General features: G+C 39.3%; 1 protein-coding gene across 2 annotated transcripts; it reads left to right on the forward strand.

The window, feature by feature from the left end:
• Positions 1-3,421: 3,421 nt before the first annotated feature.
• DHX36 (DEAH-box helicase 36) lies at positions 3,422-21,658 on the forward strand (the record flags this gene model as incomplete). 2 transcript variants are annotated; one of them, XM_082767160.1, is made up of 26 exons in its annotated part: positions 3,422-3,625; positions 3,757-3,878; positions 4,564-4,765; positions 5,322-5,360; positions 5,572-5,742; positions 6,686-6,765; positions 7,812-7,886; positions 8,022-8,188; positions 8,351-8,432; positions 8,885-9,025; positions 9,841-9,943; positions 11,750-11,837; positions 12,884-12,939; positions 13,055-13,119; positions 13,606-13,749; positions 14,382-14,499; positions 15,105-15,203; positions 16,053-16,226; positions 16,540-16,626; positions 17,345-17,428; positions 17,530-17,629; positions 17,714-17,804; positions 18,471-18,591; positions 19,098-19,250; positions 20,234-20,438; positions 21,523-21,658. In XM_082767160.1, 25 exons carry the CDS (start codon positions 3,422-3,424, stop codon positions 20,417-20,419), a joined length of 2,952 nt encoding a protein of 983 aa, XP_082623286.1. In that variant the 3' UTR covers positions 20,420-20,438; positions 21,523-21,658. The 2 variants fall into 2 exon arrangements, with proteins under 2 accessions (XP_082623286.1, XP_082623285.1); XM_082767159.1 differs by lacking the exon at positions 21,523-21,658 and having other exon boundaries at positions 20,234-21,179.
• Between the last annotated feature and the right edge of the window lie 567 nt (positions 21,659-22,225).

A 22,225-nucleotide genomic window follows, 5' to 3' on the forward strand; every position in this document is an offset into this window, starting at 1 on the left:
GTCTGTGGGAACCAGCAGAAAATGAGGGAACAACTTCATACGGGTGAAGGGTTAACAGGTTTGGATGACTGTTGCAATGCTGCTCATACTGACGTACCAGACTTGAATCATTTACCTGAAAATATGTAGCACAAGCCTAAGACTAACTCATTTATTTGCCTAAGCAAAGGACTAAAAGTTATCTAGATGGTTTAATTTTCTATCGCTCTGTACATGATTCATATGTAATACCTATGTAAGTGGCCAGTGTATGGACCTTTGGATACAAGTGGCTGAAATGTAAGCGTGCACATTTTGTAAGTCCAAAATTGTGAAATTCAAGTGTTCTCATGGCTTGACATTTCTGTTTGCAAGTGCATCAAATGTTCATTAATTTTCTGTCAGTTACTCTAAAGTGTGCCCTTTTCTGCCTCCATGATCTCTTAACGAGTTAAGAAGTTTCTCAACCTTGCAGATATTTGCTCTCCATCCAGATAAGGCAGCATTTGAAGTGTTTGAAGAGCTGTAACATCAACATTAATTTCAGTAATTTTTCATGGTTAAAGACTAGAGCCATCCCTAAGCAAGGAATAGATTTGCAATATTGTTTTCTTCCTCAGCTAGTAATCTCAGCAACACAGCCGTGAGAGCGGGCGCAGCTTGCTGATAGCTGCAGAAGTCCCTGTGGCTTTCAAGGAACACTCGCCCCTTTTCTGCCCCTATATATTCTGTCTGTCAGCAGTCCTGCCATCAGACCTCTCCGGGTGGACCCTCATGCTTTAGGGCTGAGTCAGGAGCTGGGGGTTACAACTGGTCTGTGACTCCTTAGGAGAGGGGGATAAAGCTATTCAAGGAGGACAAACTTAGAGACCTGGCAGATGTTGACCTCGAGAGTCAAACATTACGTAGATCAGGATCCTGCCCTGCAGCACCCTCTGGAGGAGCCTGTTCCTCTACTGGCTTATGGGGAACCTAGAAATAAGCCTGAAATCAACCTAAAACCCGTGAATACTCTGTTTTGTGTCAAATTTAGAGAAGCCAAGGCTGAAACAGTGAATGGAGTCCTTAAAGGCTTGAAACGCTAGTGCTTTTTGATCGGGAGCTCTTTTTTCTGAGGGTTTGTAATCATTGCTGCTGCAATTGAGATGGATCACTGTGCAAGGTGTGCTTTTCATGTGCCACCTTTCCAAGGTGGAAACAAGAGTTCTTGTAAGACTGCCTCAAGACTCTCAGTACCACTAAGATGCTATGTTATATTTCAGATTTAACAAGAAACTACAGTAGAAGGAACAAACAATAAGTCTATTGAATAAATTACATCCATAGGCATAGAGCAGAGGGACCGAATATATTGCTTTGCTTTGTGTTTGTAGCAGGAACACAGAAAGTTGCCTTATAGCAACAGACATGCTCGCTCCAGAAAAAAGGTAGCAAGTTTGTGATAGAGGATGCGGCCCATCACACCTTCTGTTTGTTCTGATGGATGCATTTAGAAGGGGTTAGGATTAGGAGGCATAACTGCATAACTGTGACCCTGAGCTTGACCTAATTGTAGAATGTTGTCTTGCTGCTGTAATGAAAAGGAACTTTTCTTTAATGAATCTGTAAATTTGATCATGTACAAATGTCTGATTGTTTTATATTTTACTTTAAACTAACATCATTAAACATTTTAAACTGTCTGAAAAGGCAATTATGTAATTATTCAGTAGATACCAGCTCCTTGCACAAAGCAGCAAACACTTGCTGTACGAGAACACTCGCACCTGGTTGTGTATTCAGTACGTGTCAATGTGTATTTATCATTGTATGAAATGCATTTGGACTTAATTTTTAAAGCACTTCTTTTCTAATAGTTTTTAAAGGAAAAGCAAAACAAAACAAAACAAAACCTTCTTCTTCTGTTGCTTATCCCCTGTATGACCTTTCAATGTATTTCACTGACAGCTTGACATTTGAGGGCAAAGTGTTTGTCAATGACCGTTTGAAGGTGACTTGAAAGAGACCTCATCTCTGCTCAGACACCATAGCAACTGGCTGAACAAAAATCCCTTGGAAAATGTGACCTGCATCAGCCCCTGGGCTTCCCCTGCTCTTAGTACTTGGGCTTTTGAATAATGCAAAGGATAGAGAACAAGAAAGGGCAAAAGTCTTTCGGGGGTAATCTTTGGTAAGCAGTATATCCAGTTTCCTTTCAGTGGTGCTCATGTACACTGAGAATAACATTAAGTTAACAGAGTTACAAGAAAACGAAGTCTGTAAGAAGCAGGACCAGCCCCAAATCCCCAAAGCCCCAAAGGATTGTGCTTCTTGCAATAAAAGCTATAGCGTGGCACTGAAGTGTAAATTTCCTGTTCTAATCTCGATAGAAAATACATCTGACAACATCAAACTGTTTCAACATGCAGTAATTTCATAAAAAATAAATGTTACTTATATATTATTTTACCGTTATGGATTTGGGGTTGATACATAGATTCTGGAACACAATTTCACCTCCTGGTACATATCACTATAATGATTTCCAAGATGAGCTTTTGAGCGTTACGTTCCTCTCCTGTAATGAATTTTGCAGATTTAGGTGATTCAGAACGGAATAAATTCTTTTCTAGACTCAGGCAGCAGCTCCTATATGAATTGCAGTACCCGTATGCGTATATGCCTGTATTTTGCACTCTCCTGTTTGTTGTGCAGAACGATGTTAACACCCTCCCATCCCTACACACACAGCCTGTCCCCACACAGACAGCCGTGCCGATGGTGGTAGTGCCTCACAGGCTCACAGCTGTGGCGTGGCTCCTCTCTGGCTGTGCCTCAGCCCAGAGCATGCCCCACAAGTGCCACGTTCCCTCATCGGGAGCTGGACTTCAAGGAGTGCCCCCAATTACTGAGGGAAGGGCACAGAGCGCTCCTGGGCTGCTGCACCACAGGCTTGGTGTGGACACGTTACTGCATGGTGACGGCCTGCTGCTGGAGGGGCGAGTGCCAGGGGTGGGCAACAGGCCTTGGGGAGGCTCGATAATCTGTGAGACACCAGGATTATTGCAGGAAATGTAATTTGTAGACGTTGTGAGATGATCTTTGCGCTGGGAGACACGCATTTACTCTTCCCAACATTTACGTGTACAAATCTATCGGAAATGTTTCAACCTGTCGTATTTCCTTCAGAACACACGCGTCTCCCCGTGTTGAGGGGACAATGCGGAGAGGCGGTAGCGATGATTACAGAGGACATTCCTCTGCCACTGCACCCCGTGTAGCAGCGCACGGCCACGATGGGGGGAGCGGGACTCGAACCCGCGACCCCAGGGCTCGGAGGCGGCGGGGCGGTGCCTGAGCCGGGGGGCGGAGCCTGCGGCGGGGGGCGGAGCCTTCAGCGGACGGAAGTGCTGCGGCGGAAGGGGCGGGGCGCGGCGCTGAGGGGAGCCGGCCGGGGGCGGCCATGAGCTCGGAGCAGCGGCGCGGCTGGGCCCGGGGCGGCGATGGCGGCCCCGCAGCCTCCTCCTCGGCCGGCGGGCACGGGGGGCGCGGCGGGGGCGGCGGGGGAGGCCGGGGGCGGCACCCCAGCCACCTGAAGGGCCGCGAGATCGGGCTGTGGTACGCGCGGAAGCAGGGCCAGAGGAGCAAGGAGACGGACCGGCAGCAGGTGGGGGCCGGGGGGGCGGCCGGCGGGGCGCTGCCTGACGCGGGGGTGACGTCACGGGTCGTGCGAGTGACGTCACGGGCCGCGGGGGTGACGTCGCGGGTCGGGGTGACGCCGCGCTGTGCTGTCCGCAGCGGGCCGTGGTGCGGATGGACGAGCGCCGCGAGGAGCAGATCGCGCAGCTGCTGACGGCCGTGCAGAGCAGGAGCGAGAAGGAGCCCGACGCCATGTCCTGGTGGTCCGGGGACGAGGACGGGTAAGGATCCTGGCTGGGGGGCTCTGACCGTTGCTGCAAGGCTCCCTCCCGGGCTGCTGGGGAGTTTGGGGTGTTACGGCTTTACCCAGAGTCATAAAACCCTTTCGCTGATCCCCAGGCCCACAGCAGGGGATTTGTGTAATGGAGTGACCAAGTTCCCGTGGCCTCTGGGAGTGCTCATCCGCAGGTGGTGTTTGTCATCCTTCTTCTGGTGCTGGGAGGTTTTCTCAGCCTCTGTGAAATAGGGCCCATTCTTGATGCCTTTTCTGCAAGGATTTAAACAGGCAGTAAAATGGGGAGGTCATGTATCTTGCCTTCAGTACGCTGGGTTGATGGGTTTGGGTTTTGGTGAAAGATCCGGCTACGGGGTGGTGGTTTTGACAGGCCGTTAAGCAGCAGTTCTCTGGAGATGTTCCGTTAGTACGTTAGCTTTAATGCAGAAGAACACGTTACATTTGAAGATCCTGTTGTATGTTTTTTGATCCCATGACCCTGTTGTACGTTTCTTTGTCTTTTACAATGTACACCACGCTGCCTTCAGCTTAGGGCTCAAAAAACTTGGGGATGTAATGTCTCAAAACAGATCTGCCTGGAGTGGTTCAGTGAACTTTTCAGTGGACGTTTCTCAGTGGCCAAGCATATATTGGGTAACCTTTGAAGCTTCTGTTCTTTGCCATTATTTCAGTAATACTCCAGAACAGCCCGCAAAAGTGAAACCAGAGGTGGAAAAAGCTCCTATCAAACAGAGACCAGTCTTGGAAAAAACATTCCTTGATCGGGATGTGGAATACCTATTTGAAAAAAATCAGCAGGATACAGATTTAGATGAGCAACTTAAAGAAGATCTAAGAAAGAAGAAGTCTGATCCTAGATATATTGAAATGCAGGTACTTTCCCATGAGTTAAAAAGAAAGCTTTTGGTTTTGAACATTAGACTGTCAGTGATAATTTCTGATTGTTTAAAATCCAAAATTTTAAGTATTTGCATTGTATAGTTGGATGTGTATTTTCTGTTCTCTTTTTTAAATAGACTTTTATCTCTGCGTTTGTGTGTAAAATTAAAAGTAGGGCAATAGGCTGTGAAGGAACAACTCTTCAAAATGTAGTTGAGGTTATTGTAATGGCAGTGTATAAAGCCGTACAAGGAAACGGTTTTAGCACCTCTCAAATGGGAAGCCTGCTGTTCGAGGCCCTAGTCTTTTAACTGTGTATGTTGGCCTCTTTGTGTACGGAACTGTTGGTGTTAAATATTTCTGGTACGTTTAGTGAAACTGAGAACATGCATGGAATTAAATTTATTTCTAGTGGGCCTGTTCAGTCTTGGGTGAGCAGCTTGTCATGTTACTGATCTGTTTCATCTAGATCATGGATGAAATCTGTTAGTATTACTTCAGTGTTGGAGAGGTGTTTGAAAACATGTACTGTTGCTTTTTCTTTTCTCAGAGATTCCGAGAGAAACTCCCTTCGTATGGGATGAGACAGGTAAGCATGTGTTTAATTTGAAGAAAGATTCATGATTTGTGGAGGTGCTGCAGCTTTCAGAAGTTTCAATATTACTGGAAACAGATGGGTATATGGTTGTTGTGATTTATTTATTTTTTTTTAAATTCACAGTAGTAGAGAATTACCAAAGTACTTCTAAAATCTGTTTTTGACCATAATACTTGCAAATGTTTTCTTTCTCTGGAAACAGGAACTTGTAAACCTTATAAATAATAATCGAGTAACTGTGATAAGTGGTGAAACCGGCTGTGGAAAGACTACACAAGTCACGCAGTTCATCTTGGATGACTACATAGAGCGAGGGAAGGGGTCTACCTGCAGGATCGTTTGTACTCAGCCTCGGAGGATCAGTGCTATCTCAGTAAGTTCCACTTTGACAAGCTGACTAACTTATTTCTTACGGTTGTAGGTGTGTTTCTTTGTTGTCATCCCCACCGTAAGTCCAGATAAAATTACTGTCTTAGGATTTTTGAACAAAAACAGATCTTTTTCTACTGGGCCTAAGCTACAGGGCAAGTTTATTAGCTGAGTATACAATCTGGTAGATTATTTGAAGTTAAGATCTGGAAAAAATCCAAATGACCAGATAGATACTGTGTACCTCTCAAAGAAACTGATCTATTTTTGGATGTTGTCACACTAATGGTAAAGTTCAAGATAAGCATTCCGCCTGCAGTGGACAGGAAAGGTTGTTTTTTGTGTATTCATTTTCAGTCTTAATTGATGCTATTGCAAATAACAATTTTATTAATATACACTAATTTGATATTTCGTAAGTTTTGGTAGTGATTAAAGTACTGGTGCCGTATGCCTCCCTTTTCCTTGAATGTAGGCATGGTTTATATTGGTGGCTTTAATGGACTGGGCAGTGCATATGTGAAGTAAGATAAACAGTAGTGTTGTGTAGCCCTTTAGAAATGTATTAAAGAGCAAGAAAGAACTTGGCTTTTCAGTGCACAGTAATTGCTCTTCTTTATAGTTAAGGATCCAATGAGTATAGAACATCACTCTCCATGAGGAAAGCTGGCCGTACTGAAAGGGGTGGTGCATTCTGGAGGAGTGTACTGCTGATGCCTAGATGGTTGTGTTTTTCTAAAATGTGTCTTGGGTTGCTCATCTGTTCTTGATTTGCAGACAGGAAACACTGCTCTCAAGGAAAGGGAAAAGATGTTTTTCATGGTGTTCTGTTGTTTACATTGCATCTTGGTTCTAGGTGTTTCTTACTGATGAGTAGCTAAATCATGGATCAGCCTTGTGTGTTTTGTTTTTTTTTTTTTTTTTAATGAGCTGTTGTTTTTTTGAAGGTGGCTGAGAGAGTTGCTGCTGAAAGGGCAGAAGCATGCGGTAATGGCAAGAGTACAGGATACCAGATTCGTCTTCAGAGGTAAGAGGCTCTCTTGACAGTTTTTGTTCCTTCATGTAAAGTGGTATCGACTCAAAACGAAAAAACTGCAAGGCAGTTCTTAACACGGGCAAACACTTTTATTCTCTTGTTTTCTCCAAAAGACATTCCTCTGAATAGCTGGTACAGGTAATAAAGTTTTTGAAAAATACTCAAAAAGTTTGAGCATGGTTATAATATTCTGTGTAGCATGTAAATGAGTGGTTTGAGGTTGTTACGCGAAGTCAGTTCTGAATTTCAGGCTGGCAGGATTGGTTAGCACTAAGCTGTACTTTCACTAATAAGTCCTTTTTTCAGTTCTTCTGAAAGGTTTTGCTATACACAGAGGTTAAAAGCGATGTCCCTAATCAATTAATTTCAAGGAGAAATTAAAATGTTAAAGGAGAGAATGCTATAAACTATATTTCTGGGTAGAATTATGTATTTGTTACCTAATGAGTAATTCCGTTAAGGTCAAGTAATAAATTTAGTCTTGTTAACAAGAGTTCATAGACCTAGTGCCATAGAACAAAAGTTACTATGCTTGCAGTGATTTGTAATTTTAAAAAATTACCTGGGATGTAACTAGCAAACAACGAAACCTCACTTACCACTGATGGAAAAACTGCTGGTGAGAGATGACAGTTCAGTCCTTCCAGCACTTTAATTTGAAGCACTAGTTTATGGAATCTCACTTCTGTTTTCTTTAATGTTTAATCAAGAATGTTACAGTGCTGTGTATGACACAGCTGTCATCTGTGCTGAGTTCAGATGGTTGTGAGAATTTGGAGTCAGCAGATCAGTGTAGAAATGATGAGAAATGAAGTCAGAGGTTCCGTCAGGCTACAAGAAGTTAATTTCCCATCACCAAAAATGCTGTGACTCTGTCCAAAACCCTTGTTCTCTCAGCTGAACTGTGAACAAGTTCAAGAATGAGGCATACTTCATAATGTCTGTAACAACTACCTGTGTTTTAATTTTTAATTTTTTATTAAGTACTTTGTAAAATAAAGAAGAGAACTGAAGAATTCTTGATGTATTTCTTCCAGTCGGTTACCGAGGAAACAAGGCTCAATTTTATACTGTACCACAGGAATTGTCCTACAGTGGCTTCAGTCAGATAAGTAAGTTTTCCTGTTTTATTAGAAACTAAATGCAATTATCGAATGACTTGACTAATGACCTGTTCTTGTTAGTCTCTGCTCTATTTTTTACTTCTGCTAAAAGCAAATGTTTAATTTTTTGTTCTTCTGTTTCAGGCATTTGTCCAGTATTAGTCATGTAGTCCTTGATGAAATTCATGAAAGAAATCTTCAATCAGATGTTTTAATGAGCATTATTAAAGATCTTTTGAATGTCCGTTTGGATCTGAAAGTAATACTGATGAGTGCTACTTTAAACGCAGAGAAGTTTTCTGAATACTTTGGTAGGTTAAATGCTTCCTATGAATTTTCCTTCTAAGTGATACAGGCTTCTATGGCATAATGCAGATGTCAAATTTTAGGATTGCTTTTAATAAAAGGAATTAATGATGTAATTTTTTGCAAATTTTTTGCTGCTTAAAAATGACTTATGCCTTTCTCAACAGATAATTGTCCAATGATTCACATACCTGGGTTCACTTTCCCAGTGGTGGAGTATCTTCTTGAAGACGTAATTGAGAAGTTGAGGTAAGTGTATTTTCTCAGCATCAGTATAGATAGTATTTAGTTTGTTTTTCATTTTACTTAGTATGTCTTTTTGAAGATTATCTCAGTCTACATAGCCTGTTGAAAAATTAGTTGTGGTTTTCAGGAGTAAACTTGTTGGACATCTTGTTGCAGAAAACCTTTTGAGGGAAGTTCGGTAGCTTTTACAGTAAAAGGCTTGTAGCAACCTGGAAATGTTGGTTTGGGGCGAGAACAACTTGTGTTTTGTCTTTCAGTGTGGTGAATTTTCAGGTGGATAAATTAAGCTCGTCTTTGATGTTTATTTTTTACTTGTTTTCATGCTTACTGGAGATGGTACCTATCATTTCTGTAATTAAAAAAAAAAAAAGTCTTAGAGAAAAGTTCTAGAATCCTACGTGTATTATATGGTACAGCTAAAGTACTGTATATTTATTTTCTATTTAACTTTAAAGGTATATGCCAGAAAACACAGACCGTCGGCCACGGTGGAAGAAAGGCTTCATGCAAGGGCATATAAGCAGACCAGAAAAAGAAGAAAAAGAGGAAATCTACAGGGAACGATGGCCAGAATACTTAAGGCAGCTGCGGGGCAGGTTGTTCTCACTCTTCTGCATTAAGTGTTGTTAATTTAATGAACGTTTTAATGTTCCTTAAACCTCAAGAGTGGTTTAAGACTAAGCTAAATAACTTTGCCTCTTCAGCACCCAGCAGAGACTCTGTGCTTGAGACATTCTCTTTGCCAGCATTTGACTGCTTTACTATCTGAATAAGTGGGTTACTTAGGTAGCCTGGCAAATTTATTTCAGGAACGGCATCTTTCTTTCCTTCTCCTGTCTTATTATACCTCTGCAGTTTGTGACTTCCTATATATCCAGCTTCACAGCAATAACTAATACAGGTGGCTCTGTTTTACCTCCCTTTCCTAAGGGAGCAAGTCCTCGGTGCTCTCTGTTCTATCCCATGTTCTACTTGTCCTTTTCTACTTCTCCATCCCTTTCTCAGACAGGTCTTTGGAACAATCTGGTAATTGGTACTAGGTTTCATGAAAAGAAAGGGCTGAACAGATGAGATGCCTTCTGTGCTTACTGTGAGGGAGAGATAAATTGAAGGGTAAACTCAGATTACTTAGATCCTAGATAATTCATGAGATCCATAACCCAAAAATGTCATGTAAATGCTCCAAACACAGTTCAGTCATAATTCTTAAACTTACTATTCTAAACTGGCAATAATTGACACTAAAATAAGTCTTCAGAGCAGCATGTCTGTTCAGTTGTACCTACAAAGAAAGACGGAAATTGAGCAGTAGTAGGTTACACAGATGAGTGATTGCAGAACCTTACAGCAGAGATGAGTGCATGACTTTGCGCTAGCAAGTAACCAATCTGCATGCTCTTGTTGCCTGTAGGTACTCAGCGAGTACTATAGATGCCTTGGAAATGATGGACGACGACAAGGTTGACCTTGACCTGATAGCAGCACTTATAAGACACATTGTTTTGGAAGAAGAGGTATGTTTCTGTGTCCTATCAGCATGTTCTCATGCTATGACTGAATTGTGGTCAGTGGCTGGTGGAGAAAGTTAAAGCTGGTGGTTATTTTGGTCTATTACATGCATATAAGGAAGAGTTTTTTGTTTTTTTTTTTGTTATTAGTTTTATTTTCTGTTTTCTCAAAAGTAATCTAACAGCTCTAAATACCCAATTGCTATTTAAGCCCCGAATTTAGAATGTGGTCAGACAGTGTTTTTTGCAACAGATTCCAGGTTTAAAAGGTAGCACGTATCTAAGTTCTTGAATAACAGTTGTAGGCGTTAATGATAGCTATGCATGTAAAAAGCTTGGATAACTTGCATATATATTCAATATAGTAATTTCAGACTTTTTTGTTCTAAAGAGACTATAAATCTTTTGATGATAGTAGAGATTGACTCAAATAAAACAGGATAGAAGTCTGAAGGTTTGGGTTCCATTTAACTCCGATTGCAGCTTCTTTTCCTTGGGATAAGCTTTTAAATGTCTTCATACACATTAGTCATCTGATGAAAACTAGTGTAATTGCACACGAATTTTTAACTCTTAGTTCTTCTTCTGACTGCATGTGTTTATCTTGTCCAAGGTAGTACTTTTTGGGGTGTGTAGTAAAACCTACGGTTTGTGAAATAGCTGTAGAAAACCAATCTGAGAACCTCTTCAATGTACAACTAAATGTTTTACATCTAGGAGCTTCCCTATCAGGAATGACAGAGAGAGGGCACAGCACTGCTTAGAGTTGATATCCAGTCCCTCATATCTACAGTATGTCATGGGCTTTAAATGGTTTTCTGCCTGAGTAATCTGAATGTAATTTAGCAGTTGTGAAGATGAGAATTTTGCTAGGATATATAAAAATTCAGTCACATTTACCAAATGTGTAGCTAGGAGATTCTTCCTACTTACAGCGTGTCACGCTTTGTAGTTACTCCGCTTTCATTAGTAGTTGTCCCTGAATGTGCTTCAGATGTAATGACAACGCAACTAGTTACTTTTTAATGTAAAAATGCTTGAGATCTTTACTCACCTACACGTTTAGGTTTCTGTGAGGCTCTGACCAGTATAGTAACTCTTACATAGTCTTTATTTCAATTTGTAGCTTCTTTTATGTTGTTTTAGAGGAGGTAGTTCTTGAAATATAAAACTACCAGATTCTGAAGCTGAAGATCCTAATTAGAGTCCCAGTAAAAGGTTTTTTACATAATACTGTTAGGTACATTGTTATCAGAGGGTTTCTGTGCTTGAAGCAGTAAGAAACTTGAAAGAATAACTTCTGTTGCCATAGGGAATATACGTAGGTTACACCATAGCCTGAAGTTTTATATTCATTTATGTGTTCAAAAACATCTCTGGAAGAGCTGACACTGTAGCTTGAGTCAATGAAGAAAATTCTGATAATTGAGAATGCCAAATTACTTAATATTTCAATTGATAGAGTATTTAAGCTGTGGATAATGAGGATGACTTACTGTTTTTTATTTTGTTCTTTGTTGAAAATTACACTTCGTTTCTTCGAGGTTTAACTGCAGCTCAAATTCTTACAGTGTTTAAAATGCTGCAGGCCAGAATGTCGAAAAGGAAGTTTTTGTTTATTAAGCTCAGATAAATGTGTAGCAAGACAAACTTCTTTTCTGTAGTAAACAAAGTATTTCAAGTTGTAGTCAGTGAGGTTTCAGGTATCACTTACTTGAAATATATGTATCAGTATGCAAGTAGGTGATATTTTGCATAGCATGTAACTTATTGTAACCTGTTTCCTTTCCCATTCGCTTCTTTTATATATAGGATGGTGCAATTCTAGTGTTTCTTCCAGGATGGGACAACATTAGCACTTTGCATGATCTCTTGATGTCACAAGTCATGTTTAAGTCAGGTAAAAACAATTTTATGTGCAAGTTTAGCAGCAGCATTAGTGGCAAACTTTTATTTTTGCCTATGTTTGCTGGTATTGCACTGGACTTTTCTTCTTCCCTCCTTCCCTTTCAAAATGATTGCAGTGTGTTCGGCTTTTTGTTTTTTTACATAGCTACAGTAACTTCCATCCAAAACTAAATTCTTTCTTCATTCTGTGTTAATTTCTTATTTTTGCTTGATGCTTAAGCAACTTCTCTCTAATACTTTGCTGATGGGTTCTTTTAAATTCTTTTTCCTAGATGCCTTTTAATAGGACAGTAAAATATCCTACGCCTATCCTACATGCTTTATTTTGTCTTGTTTGCATACCTCATGTTCAGCTAACTTGTCCTAACTATGCTTTTGACTATTCAGATAGTCTTACAATAATTCATGTTGTGTATATTCCACAGATAGAGAATTATTGAAAACCAGAGGAGAATGTCAATTTAATAAGTAAACTTGAATAGTTATTAAATAGTTAATTTACAATTGAATATATTATGTTCTGTACAGTAATTTGTATTCACCAAGATATCATATCATAATACAACATGGCAAATTCTAAAGTAAAAAGGTATAAAGGAGTTTATTATGTGAGTTTTATGTTTTACTAGCTTTTGGGGGAATCTTCTGCAGAATAACATAATGATTTTGTATCCCAGAGAAGCTTAGGTAGCTGGCGGCTACCAGAGAAGCTTATTGTAGCTGGTGGTTAGTTTATTCAGTTTATATTATTTGGAGCTTCTAGCATATACGCCTGTATTTCAGAATGTGTCATCTGCACATAACACCAATGTATCGAACATTGCTAACAAATAGCAAAAAAATAAAAATAATTTAAAAAATAATAATAATTAAACTATGCTACTATGCCATTATCTACATGGTAAAAACCAACTCAGAATAAGAAATGGAAATAGTAGATTTACTTGCAGCATATTTTCTCTGTTCTGTATTCTTGATTTCCTGTGTAACTAAAGTATCTGTGCTTACTCTGTATCTTCTACTGATTTTAATTTTCAGATAGGTTTATTATCATACCTTTACATTCATTGATGCCTACTGTTAACCAGACTCAGGTATGCTTGTCTTTTATTATTATGCAATAACATAACATTTTGCAACTACCAACAATTTTAATTGAGTGTATGTTTGGTTTTGGCAAACATATAAATGGGCCATGGATAATTACAGGTGTTTAAGAAGACCCCGCCAGGAGTAAGGAAAATCGTGATTGCTACCAACATTGCAGAGACTAGGTAAATAGCTAGCTATGCAGACCAAAAAAAACCCATAATTTTGAGAAAATTAAAAAATAAGCCTGTTTAACTTTTTTTCAAAATGCTTTTGAAATATTTGTATCATAGATTTATAACACTTTCAATTCTGATACGTCTGTAGACTGAGCTGGAATTCTCCTTTGAGAGTTGTTTAAAAAAATCAAAACATGGATGATCTATAATGACTTGCAGTTGTTGTACATAATAAATGTGAGCTGCCTGTCCTCTACAGACTTTATAACTGTATATAGTGACTCTATAGTGCCAGACCTAGGAGAATAAAACAAGCTTGCTCTTGAACTGCTTAGTAACATTCTTCTTAATGAAATTCCAAGCGCAGAATTTTTTTAACTTTTGGCTTGCAGCTTGGGAGGGGGTAAAGAGAAGCTAAACCTTTCTAAGATTCTAGGCTAAGTTTGCAAAGATGAAGAGTTGCATTTTTTTTTTTTTCTTCTTTTAAAACAGCATTACAATAGATGACGTGGTATTCGTTATAGATGGTGGAAAGATAAAGGAAACTCACTTTGATACCCAGAACAACATTAGCACAATGGCAGCTGAGTGGGTTAGTAAAGCTAATGCCAAGCAAAGGAAAGGTCGAGCAGGAAGGTAAGAATAATGGCGAGTTAGAAAACTTTTGTGATGTTAAGTTTCAGTCTGTCTTGGAGCTCATGTGTGCTGAAGGTAGTACTTTGTTAATCCCATGTTCGGAAGCAGATACTAGCACAACTCTCTTGTACTTAGGGAAAGAACGGTTTGTTGTTTTCCTAAGAAACTGACGTAACTTGTGCTGCATTTCAGTCATGAGTTTCCTTCCTTATTATAGAAGAATAAATCCTGCATTTTTTTTCAAATTTGATAATGTTTGCGTTCACACCTTGCTTACGAGGCTATGATACATTAAAGTGAAAATTGCCTTCAAATTAAATTTTAAATAATTTGGTATATATCTAAGAAATATTCACTCCCCCGCAAAATACCTTGCGGTATTTCTTTTGTTCAGACGTACAGTTCTTCTCTTGTTCCCTTTGAGTAGTTAATTGGAGATTTCTACATTTTCTATGCCTTTGTTTTCCTGTTGATGGGTCTATATTTCTGAAAGCTGAAATGGCTATTGCAATTGAATACACTTCAATTCTAATTCCCTGAAGTGTTTTGGAAAGCTGCTTATAAATGAACACAGTCATAATGTCACAGTGTCGTAGAAAAAGCATGCATTTATTTCTTCAAATATGTTGTAGAGTTCAGCCAGGTCACTGTTACCATCTATACAATGGACTCCGTGCTAGCCTTCTAGATGATTATCAGCTACCTGAGATCTTGAGGACACCTTTGGAAGAACTTTGCTTGCAGATCAAGGTAAGCATATGCGTCTTCAAACATGTATACTAGTGACATTTCTGTTGGAATAAGAGCTTGAGAGATTAAATCAATGCAACCCTGAGGTTAGAGTTGTCTTCAAGTCTAAATTCTGTCACAGCAAAAGCACAATATATGCGATTAGTAAGTGCGGCGATTATTTGCAGAATGGTACCAAAACCGAGAAAAATATATTGTCTGGTATAAATAAAAGCTGAACTCTAACACAAATGTGAACACGTTTTTTTCCTCCAAAAATGTTAGATCAGAGTTGCTTCTGTGAGAATGCCAGGGAGCTGAGACAGAAGGCTTCTTAATTTTACTTTTTGGTAAAATTCTTCTAAAACTGACATGAGTGACATTTCTTTTTTGGAAGTTTGCATGGAATTCCTATGCATGCATAAGGAATACCACATGCAACATACTGAAGAATAGATGTTTAAAATTTCATCACTAATATGTCTTTATTTTGTCCTTACTTCTTAATTATTGAAATCCTAATTCAAGCTGTGAGCTATTCACACCTTTTGTAGCTAGTGTGATCACTGCTTATTGATTTTTAGGTGGGTAGCCATCTTTATTCTTTTTGTTTTTTTTTCTTTCAGATTCTAAAGCTTGGAGGAATTGCTTATTTTCTGAGCAAACTAATGGATCCGCCATCTCGTGATGCTGTAATGTTGGCCATAAATCATCTGATGGAGCTGGTAAAATATTATTTAACATACAGTTTCATGCAAGGAAAAGTTTGTTTACAGCCGTGTTATTACTGCATTGTTTGTTATCAAAGACCATTCTGATTGTACAGGTCTAGACATTTGAATCCCTTACTATGCAGACTCTGTATCTCTAGGCTATGCAGCATCCTGTATCTTGACTGAACAGAGGAAATAAACTTCAAATATTGAAGTTTACTTTGTATTTGAATATTGAATATTTATATTGTATATTGAAGTGGTATTTCTGTCCCAGTTGGATTAGTGAAGAATTTATTTCTGGGGGTAAGTAAGGCAGATAGGAACAAGGTCTCTCATATGTCAGTGCCCCTTTGGATGTTGGGGCAGGAGAGATCAATGAGCTGTTCGTACTACTGACTTTTTGCCTGGTATTAATTATACAAACCAGTTGTAGCAATAAATTGCAATGTCTAATTTAGATGAAAGGCACTATGCAGACTGATTGTCATAATTCTATTAATGTTTAGATGACAGTGATACATCTGTTGTTCTGTGACAAGGCTGTATAGTAGCAAAGAGAAGAGTAAATGAAACAAGAAGTGACACTGAAGGGATAGGAAATACACAAGTCCAAACGTAAGCTTGATCAGGAGAAGACACCGAAGTGTTAATTAGTCTTCATACTTCGGTCCAGAAAGACACTGAGCCCAGTAAACCACTTGAAACACAATTAAAGATGGTTGCTCTTTATTGTATCTGTTGAATGTTTCTGTTTGTAATTTGCATGATCGCTTTCCTGTCTGACCATACTACAGTTAGCTGCATCCTCCACACTGCAGTTATGACTTTGTGTTTTGTTTTTGTTTTTTTTTATGACAGAATGCTTTGGACAGACAAGAAGAGCTGACTCCACTAGGTGTACATTTAGCACGATTACCAGTTGAACCACATATCGGAAAAATGATTCTCTTTGGAGCTTTATTCTGTTGCTTGGATCCAGTCCTTACGATTGCGGCAAGCCTCAGCTTCAAAGACCCTTTTGTCATTCCTTTGGTAAAGTTTCTAAGAAGAGCATTACAGATAAGATTTTAAGATCCTCATAAGAATATTAGGATGCTACTGAGATGTTGTAGTTTAAAATAATTTTAATCCTACTTTCAGGTTAATTACATGTTTATAAGTACTGTTTGCCTTACAATAATTAATAGCATGTGTTTTGCTTACAGAATATTGGAAGTAGCATCACTTTTTATGTATGTTCCATACAAAGTATTGCTGTATGTATGTACCCTAGTTAGGGAAGGTGAGCTAGAAGGAAGAATGGTCTGTCAGTCAGGAATATTTTATAAGTTCTAATTGTTCATAGGGCAAGGAGAAAGTAGCAGATGCAAGAAGAAAGGAATTGTCAAAGAATACAAAAAGTGATCATCTGACAGTGGTGAATGCTTTCACGGTAAGCATGTTTTAACGTTCTTTCCTTCAGAAATTTTGGTTTAGGTGTTATGCTTTAATCTAAAGAAAAATCTGATCAGTGTATGCTCTGAAGTATTTCTTGGTTTCTACAGAAACGTAAAACAAAATTAATTTTCACCCTTCTAGTGTTAAGGAGTCTTGTCCAGGCTTAGTAACCTAATTTCTTGTGGATATGCTGGTGGAAATGTAAATTCATGGTAACATTACTTTCTAAACATGTATTTGATGAGGGATGAACGCAGTAGAACTTCTTGGTGGCAGTTTCCCAGTTGTGCTATAAAAATCCCCGAGTCATTAGCTCTTGACCTTCCGGCACCTGCAAGAGGCTGGTGTGGGCTTCAAAAGCATTGGAGACTTAGAAAAGACTTAGAGACGTAGCTGTGTAGCACAAGACTGTTAGTAGCAACAAATGAAGTTCTGACAAACTTGGCTAGATTTTGCTCCTCACCATGGGAAAACTAAGTTTTCAATTCAAAAATGTTGTTTTTCTGCTCTGTGCCATATGTGTATAGGTGTGTGGAGATACATACACATATGTACATAACATAATACAAAGAGATGAAAGGGTTTGCTTTCTCTCTTAAGGAGATAAATGTAACTTTGTAATGACCTACGTTTTTTTTGGTCTGTCCTTATATAGTTAATATTTTTAGTATGTGTTCACTTAAATGCCTTTGAACTATGGTATGAATTTCTAGGGCTGGGAAGAGACTCGGCGCCGTGGATTCAGAACTGAGAAAGACTACTGCTGGGAATATTTCCTGTCTTCAAATACACTCCAGGTAACATCCTGATGGTCTGAAAATGGAGGAATACATCTGTCGGGGAAGGGGAGGAGCCTTTTGGCACAGCATCATTCTGCGACAATTTTTATTTCCTATAGATGCTTCATAACATGAAAGGACAATTTGCTGAGCATCTCCTTGCAGCTGGATTTGTGAATAGCAGAGACCCCAAGGATCCCAAATCTAATACCAACTCGGGTAAACAATAGAAGAAAACAGAAAGCTTTTGAGTCAAATTCTCAATTTGCAGAACTGCATTACTTACTTTGCTGTCTTTTACAGATAATGAGAAGTTGCTCAAAGCAGTCATCTGTGCTGGTTTATATCCAAAAGTTGCAAAGATTCGGCCAAGCTTTAGCAAGAAGAGAAAAATGTAAGGATTTGGTACAATGCTGGTTTGTGTTTCAAGTATTTTCTAAATTAGGTAGCTTGGCTAACTTCCACACTTCCTGGGTATGTAACATAGAAGCACCAAGCTAGGAGTGGTCACTGTGCCTAGAATTAAAAAAAAAGAACAAACAAAACAAGTGATTATGTCTGTGGTAGGTGTAAGAATAGGTAGTCAAAATTCTACATCAGATCTCTGAATTTATATCCATCTGCAGCTGGCATTACCAGTCAGTTGATTCTCCATTTTGAACCAAGTCCAGTGTGCTTCAGTCACCTCAAGGATGCATGTAAGAGTAAGCTTGCAAATGTGGCGGGAGATTCCATGTCACTGCATCTTAGCTGCATGGTGGAGCCAGCTATAAGTCAGCTGCCAGGAAGGTTCAGTGCCTCGTGTCTTTTCCACTTGAGAGAACAACAGGGTTTATTAAGGAGGTGAATTTAAACTTAAGCACAGAGGTAGGCGTATCTGAAAATTAATACTGTAGATTCAGTTGCAATCTTTTGAGGAAAGAAATAGAAGTTCCTTCAAATGTCCTCGTTTAGGAGTTCAGAACACTGGTGGAGAATTGGAGGGTTTTTAACTTGGGATGTGGTTTTGCTGTTTTCAGTATCTTATTTCCATGGTAAAACTACTTTTTTTTTTTTTCAGGGTGAAAGTTTGCACTAAGACAGATGGAACAGTTAATATTCATCCTAAATCTGTTAATGTGGAAGAGACAGAGTTCCATTACAACTGGCTTGTGTACCATTTGAAGATGAGAACTAGCAGTGTATGTTGTGGTTTATATTTGTTATTTATTTTTGTAGCTCTTTAATGTGTTCGATCAAGGGATGTGAATAGTGTCTCTTACATGGCCCAGAAGGTATGCGCCAGCTTTGTTTGAAGCCTTCATGTTTTGGGTCACTTCTTGCACAAGCAGTCAGGTTCTGTTCTGTGGGATCTTGGTGGTATTGTTCCACAAATGGCTGGTATATTAACTTCTGATAGATTCTTGCTTCTGCTTCTTTTTTTTTTTTTTCTTATTTTTTTTAAGGAAAAAAAGTTTGCAAGCTTTCTTTTTATTAGTTGGAGTTCAGCGCTTTCTGTGAAGGACTGTATTTGGAACCATTTTTGCTCCCATTTAATGTGATTTTATGTAACTGTTCCAACTGAGTTGCTTCAGATCTGTTTTGCAAATCTATGAATGACTGAAAAATGATCTGGAATTCTGTCTTGTGTTTCCTTAAGGGTTAGTGATGCTTTCAAGGATGACTGGACAATTTTGTTTTCTTGCAGATTTACTTATATGATTGTACAGAAGTCTCTCCGTACTGCCTCTTGTTCTTTGGAGGGGATATATCCATTCAGAAGGATAAAGATCAGGATACCATTGCTGTGGATGAATGGATTGTTTTCCAGTCTCCAGCTAGAATAGCACAGTTAGTTAAGGTAATTATATTTAATAATATATACAGAAATCTTAGTTTAACAGTAACTCTTCCTAGAGTTTTTTTTTATATTTGATGTTGCTGCTGAACTATTGATGTATTGCTATAGGGAGGTAACAATGTTTTTAATGTATTCCCACTAAGCATGTGAAGTATACACAGTAAATGAAAGGTATCTAACTGAAGGTTTGTGTATGAATGCAAATTAAAAAGTTGTAGTAAAAATAACATTCTGACCAGCTTGTTGTATCACATGATAAACTGGGCAGAAGTAAACACTGATGAACTCCCTTCTGTTTGGCCTTAGGAGCTGGCACTTGAAGTTTAATTATGTATTTGAGTTTCCAGTGTAATAGCTGGGCTGATGAGAATGAGGCTTGTTTTCGTTTTGCAGTGTTGGAAGGAAGGTACTCTTAAAGCTTCTGCTGAAAATTTCATGGGGATGTTGAAAAATAGTGGAGGCTTCAGGGAAGAGTCATAAGGTGGATTTAAAGGGCTTCTAAACATCTTACAGTAAGAGATTTGAAGAGCACAATTTCTGTAGTTACTGTAGCAAAAGCTGTAGGATGACCTGATCAGTCCATAAATAACCACGTGAATATGGAACATGAGGATGGGGCTCTTCAGCTGGCAATAATACTTTCCAGTGAAAAGAGGAGCTGAATAGAGCTTTGTTTTATTAGATCCTAGAAATTGCATCTGACTTCCTCTTTCTTAATCCAAATATTTTTAGTCTCCTTAAAGAGTCAGCTAATGGATGAACAGGCCATCACATCCAGAGATCAGGTCATAGAAGGCAAAGCTGGTTTCTGAAAAGCAGCTTTTGATCCTGAAGGTAGCAGTGTTGAAATAAATTGATGTAAGAACAGCAGGCCTAAAGATTAGGAGAACAGAGAACGTGAGGGGTTTGAACTTACTGTGGTAACATTGTGTGGCTTTCTACTTGCCTGTCTCTTCTCATTCCAACAAACTTTTTGTCTGCAGAATTTAAGACAAGAGCTCGATGATCTACTACAGGAAAAAATAGAAAACCCACACCCCGTGGACTGGAACGACACTAAATCCAGGGATACAGCAGTACTGACCGCTATTATAGACTTAATCACAACGCAGGAGAATGAAAGTGCCAGAAACTATGCTCCACGGTTTCAGAACGAGCGCTATAGTTGACACACTTTCATCTGTGTTGGTAAAGCCGATATACTCACTTACTTTGTTTCATTTTTTTTATAGCATTTATTTAGCTAGAGGGAAAAACTCTTTTAGGGCAAGCAGGTAATTCCCTCGTACTGAAGATCAGTTATTTCAAAATAGTTGGTAATATCTGTATATGCATGGTATTCTGTGTTCATGGTAGCTTTTTAAATAAGAAAAAAATGCAATGTTAGCAATGTTAATTGGTGTATGTATTGTCCTTCCTCCGAGTCCTCTAAAACTGTAGCTTTTTTTTTTTTAAATATTTGTTACCAGATTTGGGGGGGTGGGGAAGGGAAAGAAGCTAAAGTACTGCTTAATTGTGCTTAAACTGTTCTTGCTATTGGTAAAAACATCTCAGAAGATTTTTTTATTTTTTTTTCTTGGGGGTGGGGAGTGATTACTGTGGTGTTGCAGCAGTTTTCTCACCAACATTTCCACAGAAGGTAATGATAGCTTAACTAAACTAACTTGAAAACATGTTGTTGAATTTGTGCTGTGGGAGGAAAGTCTTCAGAAATACTCTCGCCTTCCATTCATCCCATTCAGTTCATCTTTTTTCACTTTCTGTACCCATCCATCATCAGTACTGATGGAAAAATTTAGACTACAGGACCTTCATGGTTATAAAAACTGATGGTGGAATACACTTTAAGGGTTCATTGTATTCTAATTTTTTTAAGCAATCCATGTATAGGTATAGTGTTACATTAAAATACTTTTCTTTAAAGTGTTATTTCATCTGCTCTTAGTTCTTAATGTTCTGACTGTCATTCTGTTTTGAATGCTTCCAAATACCTAAGGCCATTTGATTAATTATTCTTATTTTAGGATTTCAAGTGGGGTGATTTTGAGAGAACTAGTCTGGACCTGATGGGTGGGCATCAAACCAGGGCCTGAATAGTGCCAGCAGTTCAGCTGGCAGCCTCCTGTTACCTTCTGTTTGCTCTGCAGCCATAGTTTTATTATTTCCAGGTTTATCCTTGAGGAATAAAAAGCCTTTGCTTCTCATTTTGATGTTCTGCAAATGTAACCAACTTTCAGTTTTTAGAGGCTTTGTTTTCTCTTGTGCTTGACAGAAATCGTCCCTGTGGCCTTTCTCATCCACCTGAATCATGGGCTCAGGAGGATTTATTCACTTTATTCGTGTTATCCTGAAGAAAACAGAACTAAAACAGGGGCACATCTTCCTGTCAGTTAATCCAGCATCAGCTGTATTTATCTCTGGTATATAAGGAACGCCACCCCTCTGATCCAGCATAGCTATTTTTTATACAACAGTCAGTTTGTGACTGGGCTGTACTTTCTCTTGGAATAAGAAGGAGCAGAGGAGGCCAGGTTTGTTTTTGGAGCATCTTCCTCCACCCTCTGAAAACCCATGGTGGGATTGCTGCTTGAACCCCAGGTGCTGGAGTGCTTGGGGTAGCAACCAGACCACAGCACACTGAGGTGGTTGTGGGTTGGTGTGGTCAGAGCCTTACTTACACAGTAACATGAAAAATGTGTAAATAATGATATGAGTTGTACTTTCCAGCTCAACCTAAAGCTTGGAGTGTAAGCAGCTGGCCTTGGGCAGGAGGGAAGGGCCTAGGGGCTGCTCTGTGGCAGCTGTCCCACCGCAGCCCCATGCCTTTCCCCAGTGCCTGCGTGCCCTTACCCTGCGGGTTCTCCCCTAACCCAGAGGCGAGGGGTCCTGGGCCTGTGCCTGGTCACTGCTCAACCCTCCTGTGTACAGGTAGGTCCATGAGAGATGAAGGAGGACACAGTAGCACTGTTTATCTT

The sequence above is a fragment of the Aythya marila genome (assembly GCF_965140915.1).
Source record: "Aythya marila genome assembly, chromosome: 9".
NCBI classification, from domain to species: Eukaryota; Metazoa; Chordata; class Aves; order Anseriformes; family Anatidae; genus Aythya; species Aythya marila.